We start from the raw sequence: 14,674 nt of genomic DNA, 5'->3' as shown, positions 1-14,674 counted from the left end.
ATCCATCTTTGCAGGCACATTCGCAGCTGGAATATCCGATATGGTTACTCATGCTAGATTGGTGAAAGCATCTGACATGCTCTAAGCTACACTTTGAAGATCTAATATACACTGCACTTCAGTGTCAGACTGAACGGTGAGGAGATCTAAATGAGACAAAGTGGGAGTCATCCACGATAATTCGTGATGTTCTCCAGGAAGGTTGAAGTTCTTATCTCCCCTTAATGACGGGAAACTATCTCATAGAAGTGACAATCCGCGAAACAAAAGGTAAACAGATCACCTGTCAAAGGTTCTAAGTAACGAATGATGGAAGGAGAATCATATCCAACATAGATTCCTATCCTTTGCTGAGGCCCAATTTTTTTATCTAAGGGCGGCGAAATTGGCACATAGATCGCACAACCAAAAATGCGCAGATGCAATATGTCGGGTTTGTATCGATAACTAACTGAAAGACGCTATTTGGTTAGGTCACAACAGGCTTTAGGCGGACTAACATGATTGTGTGCAATATTGCATGGCCCTAAGCAGGAATCGAAAGCTTGGTACGTATGACTAACGATCGAGCAATCATTTGTAAGCGCTTCATGAATGCCTCTGCCAAACCGTTTTAGGTGTGAACATGGGGTACTGGATGTTCAACTTCAACCCCAACTAGCATGCAATAGTCATAAAAAAAATAGATGTGAATTTTCTAGCAGTATCTAATCAAATAGATTTGATTGGATAATCAGGGTAGTGAGCCCTGAGCATGATAACTTGAGCCAATAATTTGGAGAATGCAGCATTCCTTATAGACAACGAGCACACGTGTAACCAAAGTGTGGAAGCGTTAACCAAAACCATAACATATCTAAATGGTCCACATAGAGGGTGTATTTGTCCACAAATGTCCCTTGAATCCATTGTAGAAAAGTAAGATGATTCGAATGAATCTTGTCATAAGAAGGCTTAATAATAAGCTTTCCCATGGAGCATGTTTGACTTACGATTCCTTGAATCAAACCTAAACTTCGGGTTAGTGGATACTCGTGGGATGATTTGAGGATACAGCGTATCGCTGTTCGTCCAAGGTGTCCCAAACGATCATGCCAAAGTGTAATTTCGTGCGCGGTCCCAGAGGTAGGGTCAGCCATATAGTGGCTTTCTATAGGGCGTATGGTCATAGTATATAGACAACTTAGGATACGCTCTATCTTCTTTAGAATGCACTTATGGCCATATTCGTAGGAAGTGATGCACATAAATTCAACTCCATTTTCTACATAGGTTTCAGTGTGATAATTATTATCTCTAATGTCCGTGAAACTCAACAACGTTCTTCCGGAACGTGGAGAATAAAGTGTCTCAGCAATGGTCAAGATTATACCATTGGACAACATTATACGTGCCTTACCATATCCTTCGATCAGGTGGGATGGGCCTGAGAGGGTTGTCAAATGTGCATTCTTAGGTATGAAGTTAGTGAAAGAGATGCGTTCACACAAAATGGTGTGCGTGGTTGCACTATCTGCCAGACAACTAACTTTCCCACTAGTCATACCTAGAAATAAAAATTATTTTGAATCAGTCACATGCATAAAAGTTTTAATAACAAATATCCATTCAAAATAATTTAAGTATTCAAAGATGGTAATTAAAAAAACTTAATATCCAAAAACAAATCACTAACAAATTATCCAAACATAAAGGGAAATTGTTCAAACTTAAACCAAAAACAAGAAGGGGGTTCGGCCACTATATGGAATTCAGCCCCATTGTCCTAAAATTTAATTAAAAATAGTTTATGTCTAAGATTCTAATCTTCCATAGGGGTAATAGCCTCTTGAAATCAGAAACCTCCATCTTGGTACTCTCCAGTTCATCCATTTGCATAAAGTTTGATTCAAACTTCTTACGACGAGAATGATATTTAGCTACAACCTTCTAGGGAGCACAGCAAACACGGAACCAATGGTCCTTGGAACCACAGTGGTAACACATGTCCGCATCTATAGTTTCAGGTGCTTTGCCCTTATTCTTGAAGTTTAGGGCCTTAGGAACGAGGTTAGGGCACATCTGGGCTCGGTTTCGTCCCCTGGATGGGCCTTAGCTCTGTTGACCTTGACAGGGTGGCTTCAGGCCACCCCTACCATGCTTATGTTGGCGTTTTGGGCTTTTGTTTGTGTTATAATGTGCTTCAGGCACAACAATCGCCCTAATAGGTCAAGCTTGATGATTTTTCATCAACAACTAATTATGTTTTTCAACGAAAAGTAAAACAGAGATCAAATTGGAAAACTTGATGAACTTTTGAGCCTTATATTGTTGCTGTAGCACAATATTAGTAACAGAGAAGGTCGAATAGGTCTTCTCCAGGAGATCCTCTTCAGTCAAATTCTCGTTATAGAACTTGAGAAATGATCGTATTCGATAAACTTCAGAATTATATTCATTCACAAACTTAAAGTCTTAGAAGCCTAGATGTTGCAGGTCATATCATGCTTCAGGCAAGAAAATGTCATTTTGGTGATCAAAGAGATTAGCCAGAGTGACCCAAAATGCTCGTGGATCTTCCTCAGCAAGGTACTCGGTTTGCAGTGCATCATGAATGTGTCTTCGAATGAAGATCATGGCAGCGAATTTCTCAGCTTTCCCAACCTGGTTGTCCGTCTCATCTTCAATGGCAGGATGCAAATTCTTTACGATGAGGTAGAGTTTCACATCTTGGACCCACTTGAGGTAGTTTCTTCCAAAGACCTCTAAAGCGGTGAGATCAAATTTGTTCAAATTTGACATGTCCCTATCACAAAAAAATAGACAAGAATATGGTTAATGTAATGGAGAAAAATCAATCCATTCACATATGAGTAGAACATTCAGGTTCTAATAGACATTTATTGGTTCAAATTTACAAGAAAAAAACATTGGGTTTTCATGGGTTATGTTTTTGAGGAAAACTTTTGGTTTTCAAACAAGACACGTTTCTAGAAACTTCAGGTTTCGAAGGAAATATGAACTTCAGGTTCATATGTTTCTGCAAACAAACACAAATATATATACAAAAATATGCAACAAGAAAATATGCAAATAGATTTTCAGGTTTGGAATTATAATTGAATTAATTATTTGGACTTCGGACCAAATTAAATTGCGGGTGGAAAATTATAAAACCTATAAGGCCTAAAAAAAAATAGGCATTTAAACTCGGGGGCCCAAAATAATAGGCCAAAATTCTACGGGTGGGCTGAGTAAATTAAAATTGTGAGGTCCAGGGCTAGAAATAGGGCTGGGGTTAAGCATGGGCTGATCAGGTCCCAAAAAAAAAAATTGGGTTGCGGATCGATTCAATCGCGCAGGCTGCAGGCGTGGTGATGGCAGCTCAAAGCAGTGCGGCTTAGAAGCCAATAGCTCGCGATGTGACAAGATGAGTTTTGTGAGAAATCCTAATTTTAATTGTTTTCTTAATTCCAGATTATAAATTTAATTCAATTGCATGCATATTCAATCAAATAATTCAACGCATGGACATATATTTGATGTAGTTCATGGCAATATCAAATTCAAATAATTCAACAATTATGGATATAATGCATACACAATTTATGTAAAATCTAAAATTCAAAAAGGAAATTGGTATTGACACTCCAAATTCCTCATTCTACACTTCAAACTTTCTATATTTAGAAAGAAAATACACTTGTGAGGACTGTAGAATGAGATTTTTGGAGTGCCAATAACACTTCCCTTCAAAAAACATAAAGTTGGGTCATGCATTATGGTGAATGTTCATGCTGTCAGGGCTTGCAAAAATATCGAGATAAAAACCGTTGTTTTGAAAGAACATGATTGCTTGATGATATTGATGAACTGGTTTGATGCAGAATACTTCCAGGGTAGAAGTGTGCTAATAACATGTTGTGGCTTATTTTATTTGACAGGGAGAGAGAGGGGTTGGCGGCACAGAGATAGAATAAAGAGAGATGTGTTTGTAGGGTTGTGTAGATGTGTTATTCCTCTACGCAGTGCCGTTATTTATAGTAATAAGGGAAGGAAGAATCCTTCTCCTCCAAGGAATACATGTCCTAATAGGGAAGAAATCTAATCTAGGATTTGCATAATCACACTTAAATTAGAAGTTTATAACAAGGGAGTCTTATATATAAAGACAAAAACATACAATATAATTTAAGAAACTCCACTAGTTTTAGAACATTTTAAGGAGAGACACACAAAATCAACTAATACTTAGCCTAAAAACATGGAAACAATTTTTAAATACCAGCCATACCCCTAATAGTTTTGTTTGTAAACAATCCAGCCAACCCAACTTAATGAATTAATGTGTGTCATCAACTCAACCACTTCTCGATCAGTTTTGCATAGTCACTTTTGAAAATACATGTAGCATCAATTTGTATCCTTTATTATTAGAATCAGTCCATCCTCCCTCAACTATTTTTACACGATCAATTTCAAATATATCGATTTTGAATAATTTTTAGCAGAACCAGTTTGTATGATTTTAGTAGAATTAGTTCAAATACTTTTAACAAAACTATATACATGTCATCATTCTTTCCACCCCTTTGCGACAATTTTTGCAGAATCAGTTTTAAATATATGTAGAGTCATTTTTGTATACATTTTAGTAGAATTTATTTGTGTAGTCTTAGAGCTCGTTTGGATGTGCTTTTAAAATGACTGAAAGCGTTTTTGGTGAAAATGTTTTTGGAACCAATCCTTAGTAAAAATGCACATAAATCCTGGAAAAACACTTACAGTGCTTCCTAGAAAAGCACTTAAAGCGCTTCCTAGAAAAGCACTTAAAGCGCTTCCTAGAAAAGCATATAACTGGTGCTTCTTGCAAAAAACACTTCCAGTGCTTTTCGAACCCAAAAACATTTCCTCTAAAAGCGCTTTCAGTCATTTTAAAAGTACATCCAAATGAGCCCTTAGTAGAATCAGCTTGTACTTTCAATAAAACTACATACATCCCACAGTCCAATCCCTCCTCGACAATTTTTGTAAAATTAGTTTCAAATATAGTAGAATCGGTTTTGTATACTTTTTAGTAGAATCAATTTGTAGAATTTTTAGTAGAATTTTAAATCCTCTCTTCCTCACATTTTCTTCTTTCCGATGAATGACAATGTTCATAAAATTTCACTATTGGTTTATCAAACCATGGGTGCTCAATAAATTTCCATTTACAGAATACACTAGAAAAATTGCCTGCGCTCTGCTGCGGATTTTCAAACTATCAGACACCCTCAAAAACAAAAATAACAGAGATCAAATGTACGCTTTCAGATTATGTTAAACCTCAAGACATATGTACGTATGCATTAAACACGCAAACAATAGCAGAATATGACCTAATTGCTTTGATAGGACGTAAAGTAAATACAATATGGGAAAGACACCAAATAATGGATCTTGGTATGCCTCTGCTATTATATTACTAGTAATATGAAAGCTGCATAATAGTGGCAAGTTGCAACACATGTAATGTAATACAACACAGACGTCACCTAATTGCTATGATAGGAGACGAATAGTACATAAACAATAGAAAAGTGCCACTAATTGAGGGTGGATGTGCTCTCCATTTTACTCTAGGATGGGCTTTTACACACCACTAATTCACAGTAATGGGTAACAAAAGAAAAACAGACAATCACAAAGAAGGCAGCACAGCGTCGCACCTGCGATAAAAATGCAGATGGCTAAAGAATTAACATGAGTATGAAACTCAACATTGGACCTCTAGCAATCACATAACTTTGAACAAAACACTCGGATAACTTACACTAAAGGCTACCAGTATTGCACAAAAGAAACAAAAACAGAAGAATAATTCAATACCTCTGAATCTCAGATGGGAGGCCAGTATATTCAAATGAATTGAATGGTGGAGGCACATTATCACCCTAGCAAAAGATGTAAATCAGATGACTCTGTGAGCAGATAAAAAATTGATATTAGACATCCAGAGAACAGAACATCAGGACAAAGTTGAGTTTGAAGTTCTTTGAACGTCATTTAGAACAAATTCCCATGTTACCTTCATTTAGGACAAAAAGTTTACAAAATTAAAGTTGGGTTTTTCATATTCTCTATTGGGTATCCAAAGTCATGCGGAAAGCTGGGAAATAACCAAACCAACATCTAATTTAGTACACACCTAAGAAAAACATAAGCAAGAAATAAAACAATGAAAGATCATAAAAGGTTTAACAATACTAAACTAAATTACAGTTGGATTTAAAGATGCATACTCGAGCACCTCCTTATTGCTTTCAAATATGGCCAGGTCTTCTTCCTTGAGATTCAAGGATAATTCTATGCCATCTCCGTCTCGTGTATTCATCAACACAATTAGATTCTTGAACTCCGTACCTGGAGTCACCCATGGTGGCTTTCCCTATCCAAAATCGGCTTCTTAGAAAGGAAACCTGCATCAACTGCTGCAGCTATAACTTTCTACATCATTCCTTATCATCAGATTCCAATAATCCTTCAAAAATTCCCATACATCGTCCCCGCCGATACCAATATTATAGTTTATTTTAGGGTAAATATCAGTTTACTACTTTCAAGTTTCGTGATTTTCAACATTTAGTACATGAAGTTTTTTTCATCCCAGATTCATACCTAAAGTGTTAATTTTAGAATAGTCTTATACATCCGTTAGTCTAGCTGTTAAGTCTCTCGTTAACTGATGATGTGGCGCTCATGTGGACAATGATTGGACGTCACGTGTCATTAAAAATATTAAAATAATTAATTAAAAAAAAAATTAAAAACCCAGAACCCCCTTCGTCTTCCCCACCCGACACCCCTCCACCCTCTCCACCCCATCCACCCTTCGACACCCTTCCTCTTCCCTAAAAATTCCCTCCCTCCCTTCCAAGGCCGGTCCAGAGATTTTTGAAGCTCGGAGCGACGTCAAAAAATGTGCCCTCATTTCATATGAAAAAAATATTTGTTTTCACACGTAAAACATCGATGAAATTATATTTAGAAAAACACTTCAAACTCAATAATTTAGAAATACGGAATAATTAATTTATTTTGTATCAAGAGAAGGAAACTAAAAAACTTTGGGCTTTCAAGTAGATATAATATGAGTTTTGATTTCCAATGAACTTTTAAAGTGTTTTTGTATAAATCGTGAGTTGTTTTTTCTTATTTACTAACCTCGTCAATATAAGACTAAAAAAATATTAATGTTTTTGAGTCTTTAAGGATATGTATAAGTAATGAATGAACATTAAATTAAACCTTTTGATGACACGTAATATTATTTGCAAATTTGGTCTAAAAATTTAGTCTACGCATTATTTTTTGCTAAAGATTAGACTTGAATTGAAACATATATTTAAAAATAGCAACTCACATAGCTACTAGCTAGTAAACAAATTAACAACCAAACAAAAATTTGTAAAAATTGAAAAAAATAAACATGCACATAGCGTTTAAGACCTCTCGTTATTTTAAACAACAATAATCATTGCTTCTAATTAAACTTCTTGATCATTTAGCCAAATTTTATAAATTTATACTGTTATAAAAAGAAATTTATAAAAATTGGAATGTAAATAAGCACACATGGTGTTTTGAACCTAAAACCTCTTCATTCATTTTAAACAACAAAACCACCAATTGTAGTTAAATTTTGTCACTAAACCAAATTTTATAAATTTATACTCTTATAAAAACATATATAAATATATCACCCTAATAATTTTGGTGCCCCTAATTTTTTTGGGCCCCGGACAGTCGTCCTGCCCGCAGGGCCTGGGCCGGGCCTGCTCCCTTCTCTTCTCTGCAAATCAAAACAACAAAACAGCCCTTGGTGTGGAAATTGAGGATCTGCGTAATGCAGCCGGTCAGATCTCGGCAGAAAGCACCGGCGAACGGCGGATACGAGGTCTCGAGAATGGAGATGGAGTGAGCGGTGGTGACGGCGACTTGTTTGTCGAGGCCTAGACCGAGGAGGGCGGTGTAGAGATTGTTGCTCAACGAAACAATTTTTCACCCAAAAATAGATATTGCAACAGCCACAATACTACAAATAGTAAAAATTAATACTCAAATCCCCAGTTCAAATTCTCAATAACACCACAAAAAAAAAGTTAATCATTTAAAAAAAAAAATTGAAAAACCTGGTTGCAGTGTAGTCAGCACTCTGCTCAACTCCATGGTCCTCACCATCATCACTCCCTGACCCAGATGAATTTTCCCACCCAGAACTCGCTTCTACCGCCGCTTCACCTCCGCGCCTCCACCGCTTGCACTCCACCCCCACACAGACCATATGGACTAGGCACAGAAACACGTACCCGCCAATCCAAGTCCTCAAAGGCACCGAAGACGCCTCTTTCCAACTCATCGACAGCACCCTGACAACAATCCCAAAGAGCCTGGTGTTCCACAAGACGTCCAACACGATAATCGGCCAAGAGTAGGCCCAGTCGCTCTGGCGCTCCTCCAACTGCTCCGTCGTAGCCTCCTGTACCTGGAACGACGGCTCGCGCAACATCAAGCATCGGAGAGAGACGAGGGTTGGTGGTGGTTTAAGTTCAACATCGTCTTTCAGTTTGAATTTTATTAAAACTTTGAAACTAATTGAATTAGGGTTTTCCTTTTGATCTGAAAGAAGTGAACTTTAGGCTTTGAGAATGGGGGATTGAATTGAAAGATTGGGTTTTGGGGATGATTTGATCGGACTATAATATTTTAATATTTTTAATGACACGTGGTGCACAGTCATTGTCCATGTGGGCGCCATGTCATCAGTTAACGGAAAACTTAATAACCAAACTAACGGATGTATAAGGTTGTCCCAAAATTAACATTTTAGGTATGACTCTACGATGAAAAAAACTTTACGTACTAAATGTTGAAAACCACGAAACTTGAGGGTGGTAAACTAAGATTTACCCTTTATTTTAAATTCCCTTAAATGTTCTAATACATCAATATGTACAAATTTTCGTAAAAATTACCTTTTACTGAAGACCACAACCTCAAAAGCCGTTACTAAACCCAGAATAATCACAAAGAATTTTGCAATACCTAAAAAAAATTACTAAACTGACATAAAACCAAACCTAGAAATATAAGGGCACAATTCTACAAACCCACCAATTTAATGAAGAATTCTCCAAAACCCAGAACCCTCTGCCAAATGAAATGGTCAAAGCATGGAAAGTAGACTCGAGAAATCCAATTGTCAAAAGCCATCGGAGGAAGGGTTGAAATATAGCTATAAAAACAGATCCAACCAAGTAAAGTAATTCACTTGGTTATTAAACCTAAATTCTACAAAATCACGAAAAATTTGCTAAAATTCAATTATATTAAATCAGAAATTTGAAGCTGATTTTGACATGCAATAGGTCTAAAAGGTACCTGAGGTGATGAGGTATGGTTTGACATCTTCTTCTTTCTTCACCTCTTTCTAAGTTGCTCTTTGCATAAACTACAGTAATTAAAAAAATAACCCAATTACGTTATATTAATCTGTAAATACAATTACAGGTCCACCAGAAAATTATATAACTCAAAATTAAAAAACACCAAGATGAATTTAAGCAAAACCTAGATCAGATTCTAAAAGGGTTTATCAAAAATAATAATTTAATCAGAAATTAACACTAAAAATAAATAAAAAATAAAAAAAATTGAAATTTCTTCGTTTCCTTTTACCTTTAAGATCCTGAGAGTGCTGGAAAGCTCTAGCTTCGCCATATTAGCTTTCTGGGCTTTTACTCTGGAATCTAGTTGAGAACTGAAGGCCCTGCGAGAGTAGAAGAGAAAGCAATTTCCAGCAAAAGAGAAAGAACCTTATATCATAGAAAATTGAAAATTGCAGGTAATCAAAAACTCAAGAATTTTACACAGAAGAACTAACTTTCAAATAATTAAATATATAATTATGGGAGAAACGATACTTGTTTATGGGGGTGCTTCAATGGAGGAGAGAAAGAAAGAGGGCTCCGAAATCGGGAGGAAGAAGCCGTGAGTAGGTTTTTGATTTTTAGTTGCTTGGGCGAAGGAAGAGGTGGAAGAAAAGAAAAAGAATCCAGCGTCTCCCCCAGAAAACCCGATAGCCACGCACGCGCAACACACATGACCAAAGGTAAAATGGCCACTCCACTATACAATCCCACCAAAATCAGAAAACACTAAAGAAAATGAGGGGCAAATCCGTCCGCACACTATAGGTAAACAGTAACCCAAAACTAGATTAGTAATATATAATATCTTGGATTATTTTTTTCATTTACAAATTCAAATCGTGGTCTTCCCATTAAATAAATTTTCGATAGATTTTTTTCCGTTAACAGAGGTTGAAATAAAATTGTTGAATTTTTGGGGAGAAAAGCAAAGCGAAGGTCTTCTGGTTCATAATTTTCTTGATTTAAAATTCATCTTAATTTGGAATTCAATGGAAGATTATCTGTGATGAATTGTTTTTCTTTTTGATTTAGTAATTAAACAAGTGCCATCCCAATTATAAGATTATTCAACTTTATTTTATACATGTATTGACCACCATAAAGTGCACTCCCTGTAATTTTCCTTAAGCATGGAACAAATAAGTTAGAAACTACAACAAGAATCAACATAAATTATGAAGGAGGCCCTTCATAAAATAAATCACATATGAAGAAAGCGAACCCAAAAAGAAAACAAATCATAAATCTGAGTGCATTTTGTCCTGGGTCAAAGATTTTCCCACTGGATATGACCAATGTATTCTTGTTGTTATTGTTGGAACTTTTTCTCCAAGTAAGATGCTGGGATCATTCTATTTTGTCATTGATTTCTCAGTCGTGCTCCGCTTTTAATTGTCAGTAAAGAATTGTTGGTCATTGGATATTTTCGTAACTTACACTCCAGAGAAAAAAAAATGTCAATGATGTCATCTTCTACATGTTTAACTTTCGTCTCTCCTTGAAATGAATTAAAAACCTTATCTCAACACAAAATTAAATCTTAAAAGTACACTTTTAAGAATTAGGTTTATTGTTTGGCTTCCCTTATAAAAAAAATTATAAATGTTACCACACTTGCTCACAAATTTAGAGTTAGGGTACAATGCTGATCTGAGATTACTGCTGGAATTGAATTTGTCAAAGCACCAGTTGACACATCCTGACCCGAAATATCCACCTGGACTTCAAATCGAGCTATGCTGGCCGACACCCGAAAGGTGACGAAACCATAAAAGTGTAGTGGAGTGGAATATGTGAGTAAATTTAAACCTAAAAGTGCCCAAATGTAAGAGTGTGCTGGTGAGCGGGGTTCACACGTGATATCAGAGCATAAGTAAAGTACAGTAAAGTAGAATGAGAATTATACCATCGAGAGTATTCCTATAACAACATTTTACCAAAAAGTCCTCATCAACACAGAAGCTCTGCTACTAAACCTAGAGGGGCGAAAAATAAGGGTGAGTAGGCCTGAAAATAAAGTTTTGTAAAACCTTTTCGAAAACGTATAACCCCCTCCGTCAAACAAGTATAGTTTGCAAATATATATACTACATATAGTATGAAAACAATTATCATAATTAGTAGTATTTCAGAAATACGGTAAATCACAATGTTCCACCTATAAAACGTGTAACAACCAGTAATCACGACATCTCGCATAAATGGACATAAAATATTGGGTGTTGATCCACATATGCTAACACACGAGTTCATGCAAAGATATTCTGACATGAACAAGACTGGTGTAATAATAGTTTACGCTCTAGTACTACAATCACGTGAAGACTAGCGTTATGCGCATCACATACGAGTCCTAATTCCCTATAGCAATCTGGGACATGACTGGCACCTACAATGGATCCAAAGAGAGCGTACGGTGCGATGTGAACATACACATGAAGCCTTTCCCTGGCCCAGGCAAGTACAAACACCAGTGTAGCATGCATGATGAACAGTACTATAAATATGGTCATATTAAGAAAATTTCGTAATTTACAACAAAAAAATAATAATATCATAACCGTAAATATTATTACAGCATCACGTCGTAAAATTTATGAAGATTTCATAAATTATGTCAGTATGCTAATTCTTATAAACGTTAATCTAATCCAGGCATAATGTAGAAAATTCTTTATCAAATATATAAATGGAAACTAAATAAATATATAATATTTAAAATCAAAGACCCACTTATAAATCATGTCGTCGAGTCGAACCCGCCTCGCGAGCATCAAAGCTCCTTGTGATGTGTTTCACCTAGAAACAAAATCATTTACGTAAATATATAATGTATATCATGTTTTTGTACAAACTACGGCTAATAAATAAATTATTTTAAAATAGTCAAATTTCAGAAAACGGATGGCGGATTCAGGTTTGACATATCGAGAAACCTAAGGAAGGACCTCGGGTTCCTCCACATGTCGTCACAAGGTGGCTGCACTGGCAGCCACGCGCTACACAAGCCGAGGACAGGAAGCCCACACATGCCCTCACGCGCGCGCTGAGTACCAGTGTACTCGCCTTCCCCACAAAGGCCTTGGTTTTGCAGGTCTCAGAGTCATATTCTCGAGCTCATTCTGAGCTCATTTCTCAACCAAATCCGATGGTTCAAAAACCAAAAATGTAGTTAGAAGTGTAAGGAATAATTTATACCAAAAGAAAGGCTCAATGGAGGTTGGAGATGATCGAAAAAGAGGTCTGAATGTGGTTTAACAATCACGGTTCCTTGCTCTAAACATCTAGGGAAGTCTTCCCCCTTCGCCCTATCTGTAATAACCTTCCCCAAAAAAAAGTACAAAGGTTATAAACAGTTCTAGATCATCACTAAAAGAGAATTTGATGAATTCTAAGGCTTACCTTGGTTGGGATCACCAAGGACTTTGCTGAAAAAACATCAAGTTCAAATAGAGCTCTGTGTGAGCTTCTGCGCACAGTCTCTGTAACCCAAGGCTTGAATTAGTTTGTAGGGGTAAGAGGATGGTGGTCTGATGGTGTGTCAGACTTGGCTGGAGATCGCCATCTCAGTTTCTGTGCAGAGGGCACAAATGAGAGAAAGTGAGATTGATGGGGTCTAAAAGCCAAAAGGAAAATAGGGATGGTGTTTCGCCAGAGTTGGCAATGGTGTTTCGCCAGAGTTGGCGATGGTGATGATGGTCCGACGCTGCTGCACCTCCTGTGTAGTGTGCACAAAGTTGAGGGAGATAGTGAGATAAGGGTTCGCTAAGTTTATAGAGAATAGAGAGTTAAAGAGTAGAGAGAGTGAGTATAATATAAGAGACAAGAGAGTGATGTGAGAGGGTTTTAAAAAAAAAAGGGAAAAAGAGAGGGAGACACGAGGTTAAGGGAGAAGAATGAGTGTGGGCCCCACTGGCTCACCAAACAAAACCAAACGTAGAAAGACAGAAAAATATCTTCCGCACCATGTGAAATTACCAAATTACCTTCAATGTTCGGTGTTTCGTAAAATCTCATTGTAGCTCCGAATTCGATTTAACTTTCGTTTATGTGTTCGTACCGTCAAGTACTATAAGGATACGTTAATAGAATGGGTCATACGTCTCGCTATACAATGGTCAACGAAAGTCAACATTCTTGCCTTTAGGGGTATTTTCGTCAATTCACTATTTTAAAATTGAGAAAATATTTGAAATGCCATGTGAACTTGTTCATATTTTTCAATTTATCATATAAACTAAAATTTTAGGCAATTTGTCATACCAACTTTACAAAATCATTCATTTGTCATCTCTCCCTAACTTCGTTAAGTTTTCCATCCAATATAGGTCATGTGCCTCGCACATGACTTGTGTTCAATGTTATTTAGGTCATTTAAATATCTTCTCACAAGTTTACTTTTCTTTAGTACAAACACTTTTTTTACTTCTTTAGCACATGTGCATCTACAACTCCATGTATGGCACAAAATGTCAACATGTTTCTCCTTTATAGAGCCCATATGAAATTATGTCTTTGTGACATGCTAAAATGATTGTGGATCATTACTTATTTTGAGCAACCAGAAGAGAGTGCATTGCATGATCATTTCATTGCTATCATATCAAAAATATTGTTCCATTGCCTGATTATATTCAAAATCTTTTGAATCAAACAAAGAACCAAATAAAATAAACATTCGAATTCAGAGTAAAAGACATTCCATCAAATAAGAAAGTCATAAAACATAGAATCAAAATCTCTAAAGTCATAAACAAAGCCAAACAGAAAGAACCGCATCTATATTTATCATAAATTAAGGGGTTCCCATCAACTCTATATTCTTGAGCCATCTTTAATTTAAAACACTTGATAGTCGTCGCTCCTCTTTTTTGACGAAAAACTCTAAGAACATGTACTCATATCAGTAGCCCCTCTTGTTCCTTTAGAAACCCTAAAGTTTTTTGTCGAATACAATTTAATAAAAGGGAAGTAAGGTTTTAGAATGACCGAAATAACTCTAAACACAAGTCATGTGAGAGGCACATGACTTATTATGGATGGAACACTTAATGGAGTTAGGAAGAGATGACAAATTAATGATTTCGAAAAGTTGGTCAGACAAATTGCTTAAAATTCTAGTTTATATGACAAATTGAAAAATGGGTACAAGTTCATATGACATTTCAAACATTTCCCCTTTAATATAAATAAAATCGTAAAACTAGGGACGGGTTGTTACA

At 36.3% G+C, this 14,674-nt stretch overlaps 1 protein-coding gene across 3 annotated transcripts; it reads right to left on the bottom strand.

The window, feature by feature from the left end:
- Window positions 1–5,427: 5,427 nt before the first annotated feature.
- On the bottom strand, window positions 5,428–10,098 carry LOC125473445 (E3 ubiquitin-protein ligase At1g63170-like). 3 transcript variants are annotated; one of them, XM_048576266.1, is made up of 5 exons: window positions 9,945–10,098; window positions 9,700–9,790; window positions 9,403–9,472; window positions 8,154–8,506; window positions 7,630–8,056 (listed from the first exon to the last, which is right to left on the bottom strand). In XM_048576266.1, exons 3-5 carry the CDS (start codon window positions 9,427–9,429, stop codon window positions 8,023–8,025), a joined length of 414 nt encoding a protein of 137 aa, XP_048432223.1. In that variant the 5' UTR covers window positions 9,430–9,472; window positions 9,700–9,790; window positions 9,945–10,098; the 3' UTR covers window positions 7,630–8,022. The 3 variants fall into 3 exon arrangements, 2 of the variants coding, with proteins under 2 accessions (XP_048432223.1, XP_048432224.1); XR_007255327.1 differs by lacking the exons at window positions 7,630–8,056; window positions 8,154–8,506 and adding an exon at window positions 5,428–6,440; XM_048576267.1 differs by having other exon boundaries at window positions 9,700–10,089.
- Window positions 10,099–14,674: the final 4,576 nt, after the last annotated feature.

The sequence above is a fragment of a genome, unplaced genomic scaffold, assembly GCF_019419815.1.
Source record: "Pyrus x bretschneideri cultivar Hongxiangsu unplaced genomic scaffold, Pyrus_bretschneideri_v1 Contig87, whole genome shotgun sequence".
In the NCBI taxonomy this organism is placed as follows: Eukaryota; Viridiplantae; Streptophyta; class Magnoliopsida; order Rosales; family Rosaceae; genus Pyrus; species Pyrus x bretschneideri.
Note: the sequence above shows the minus strand (reverse complement) of the source record. Positions and strands in the feature narration are given on the sequence as shown.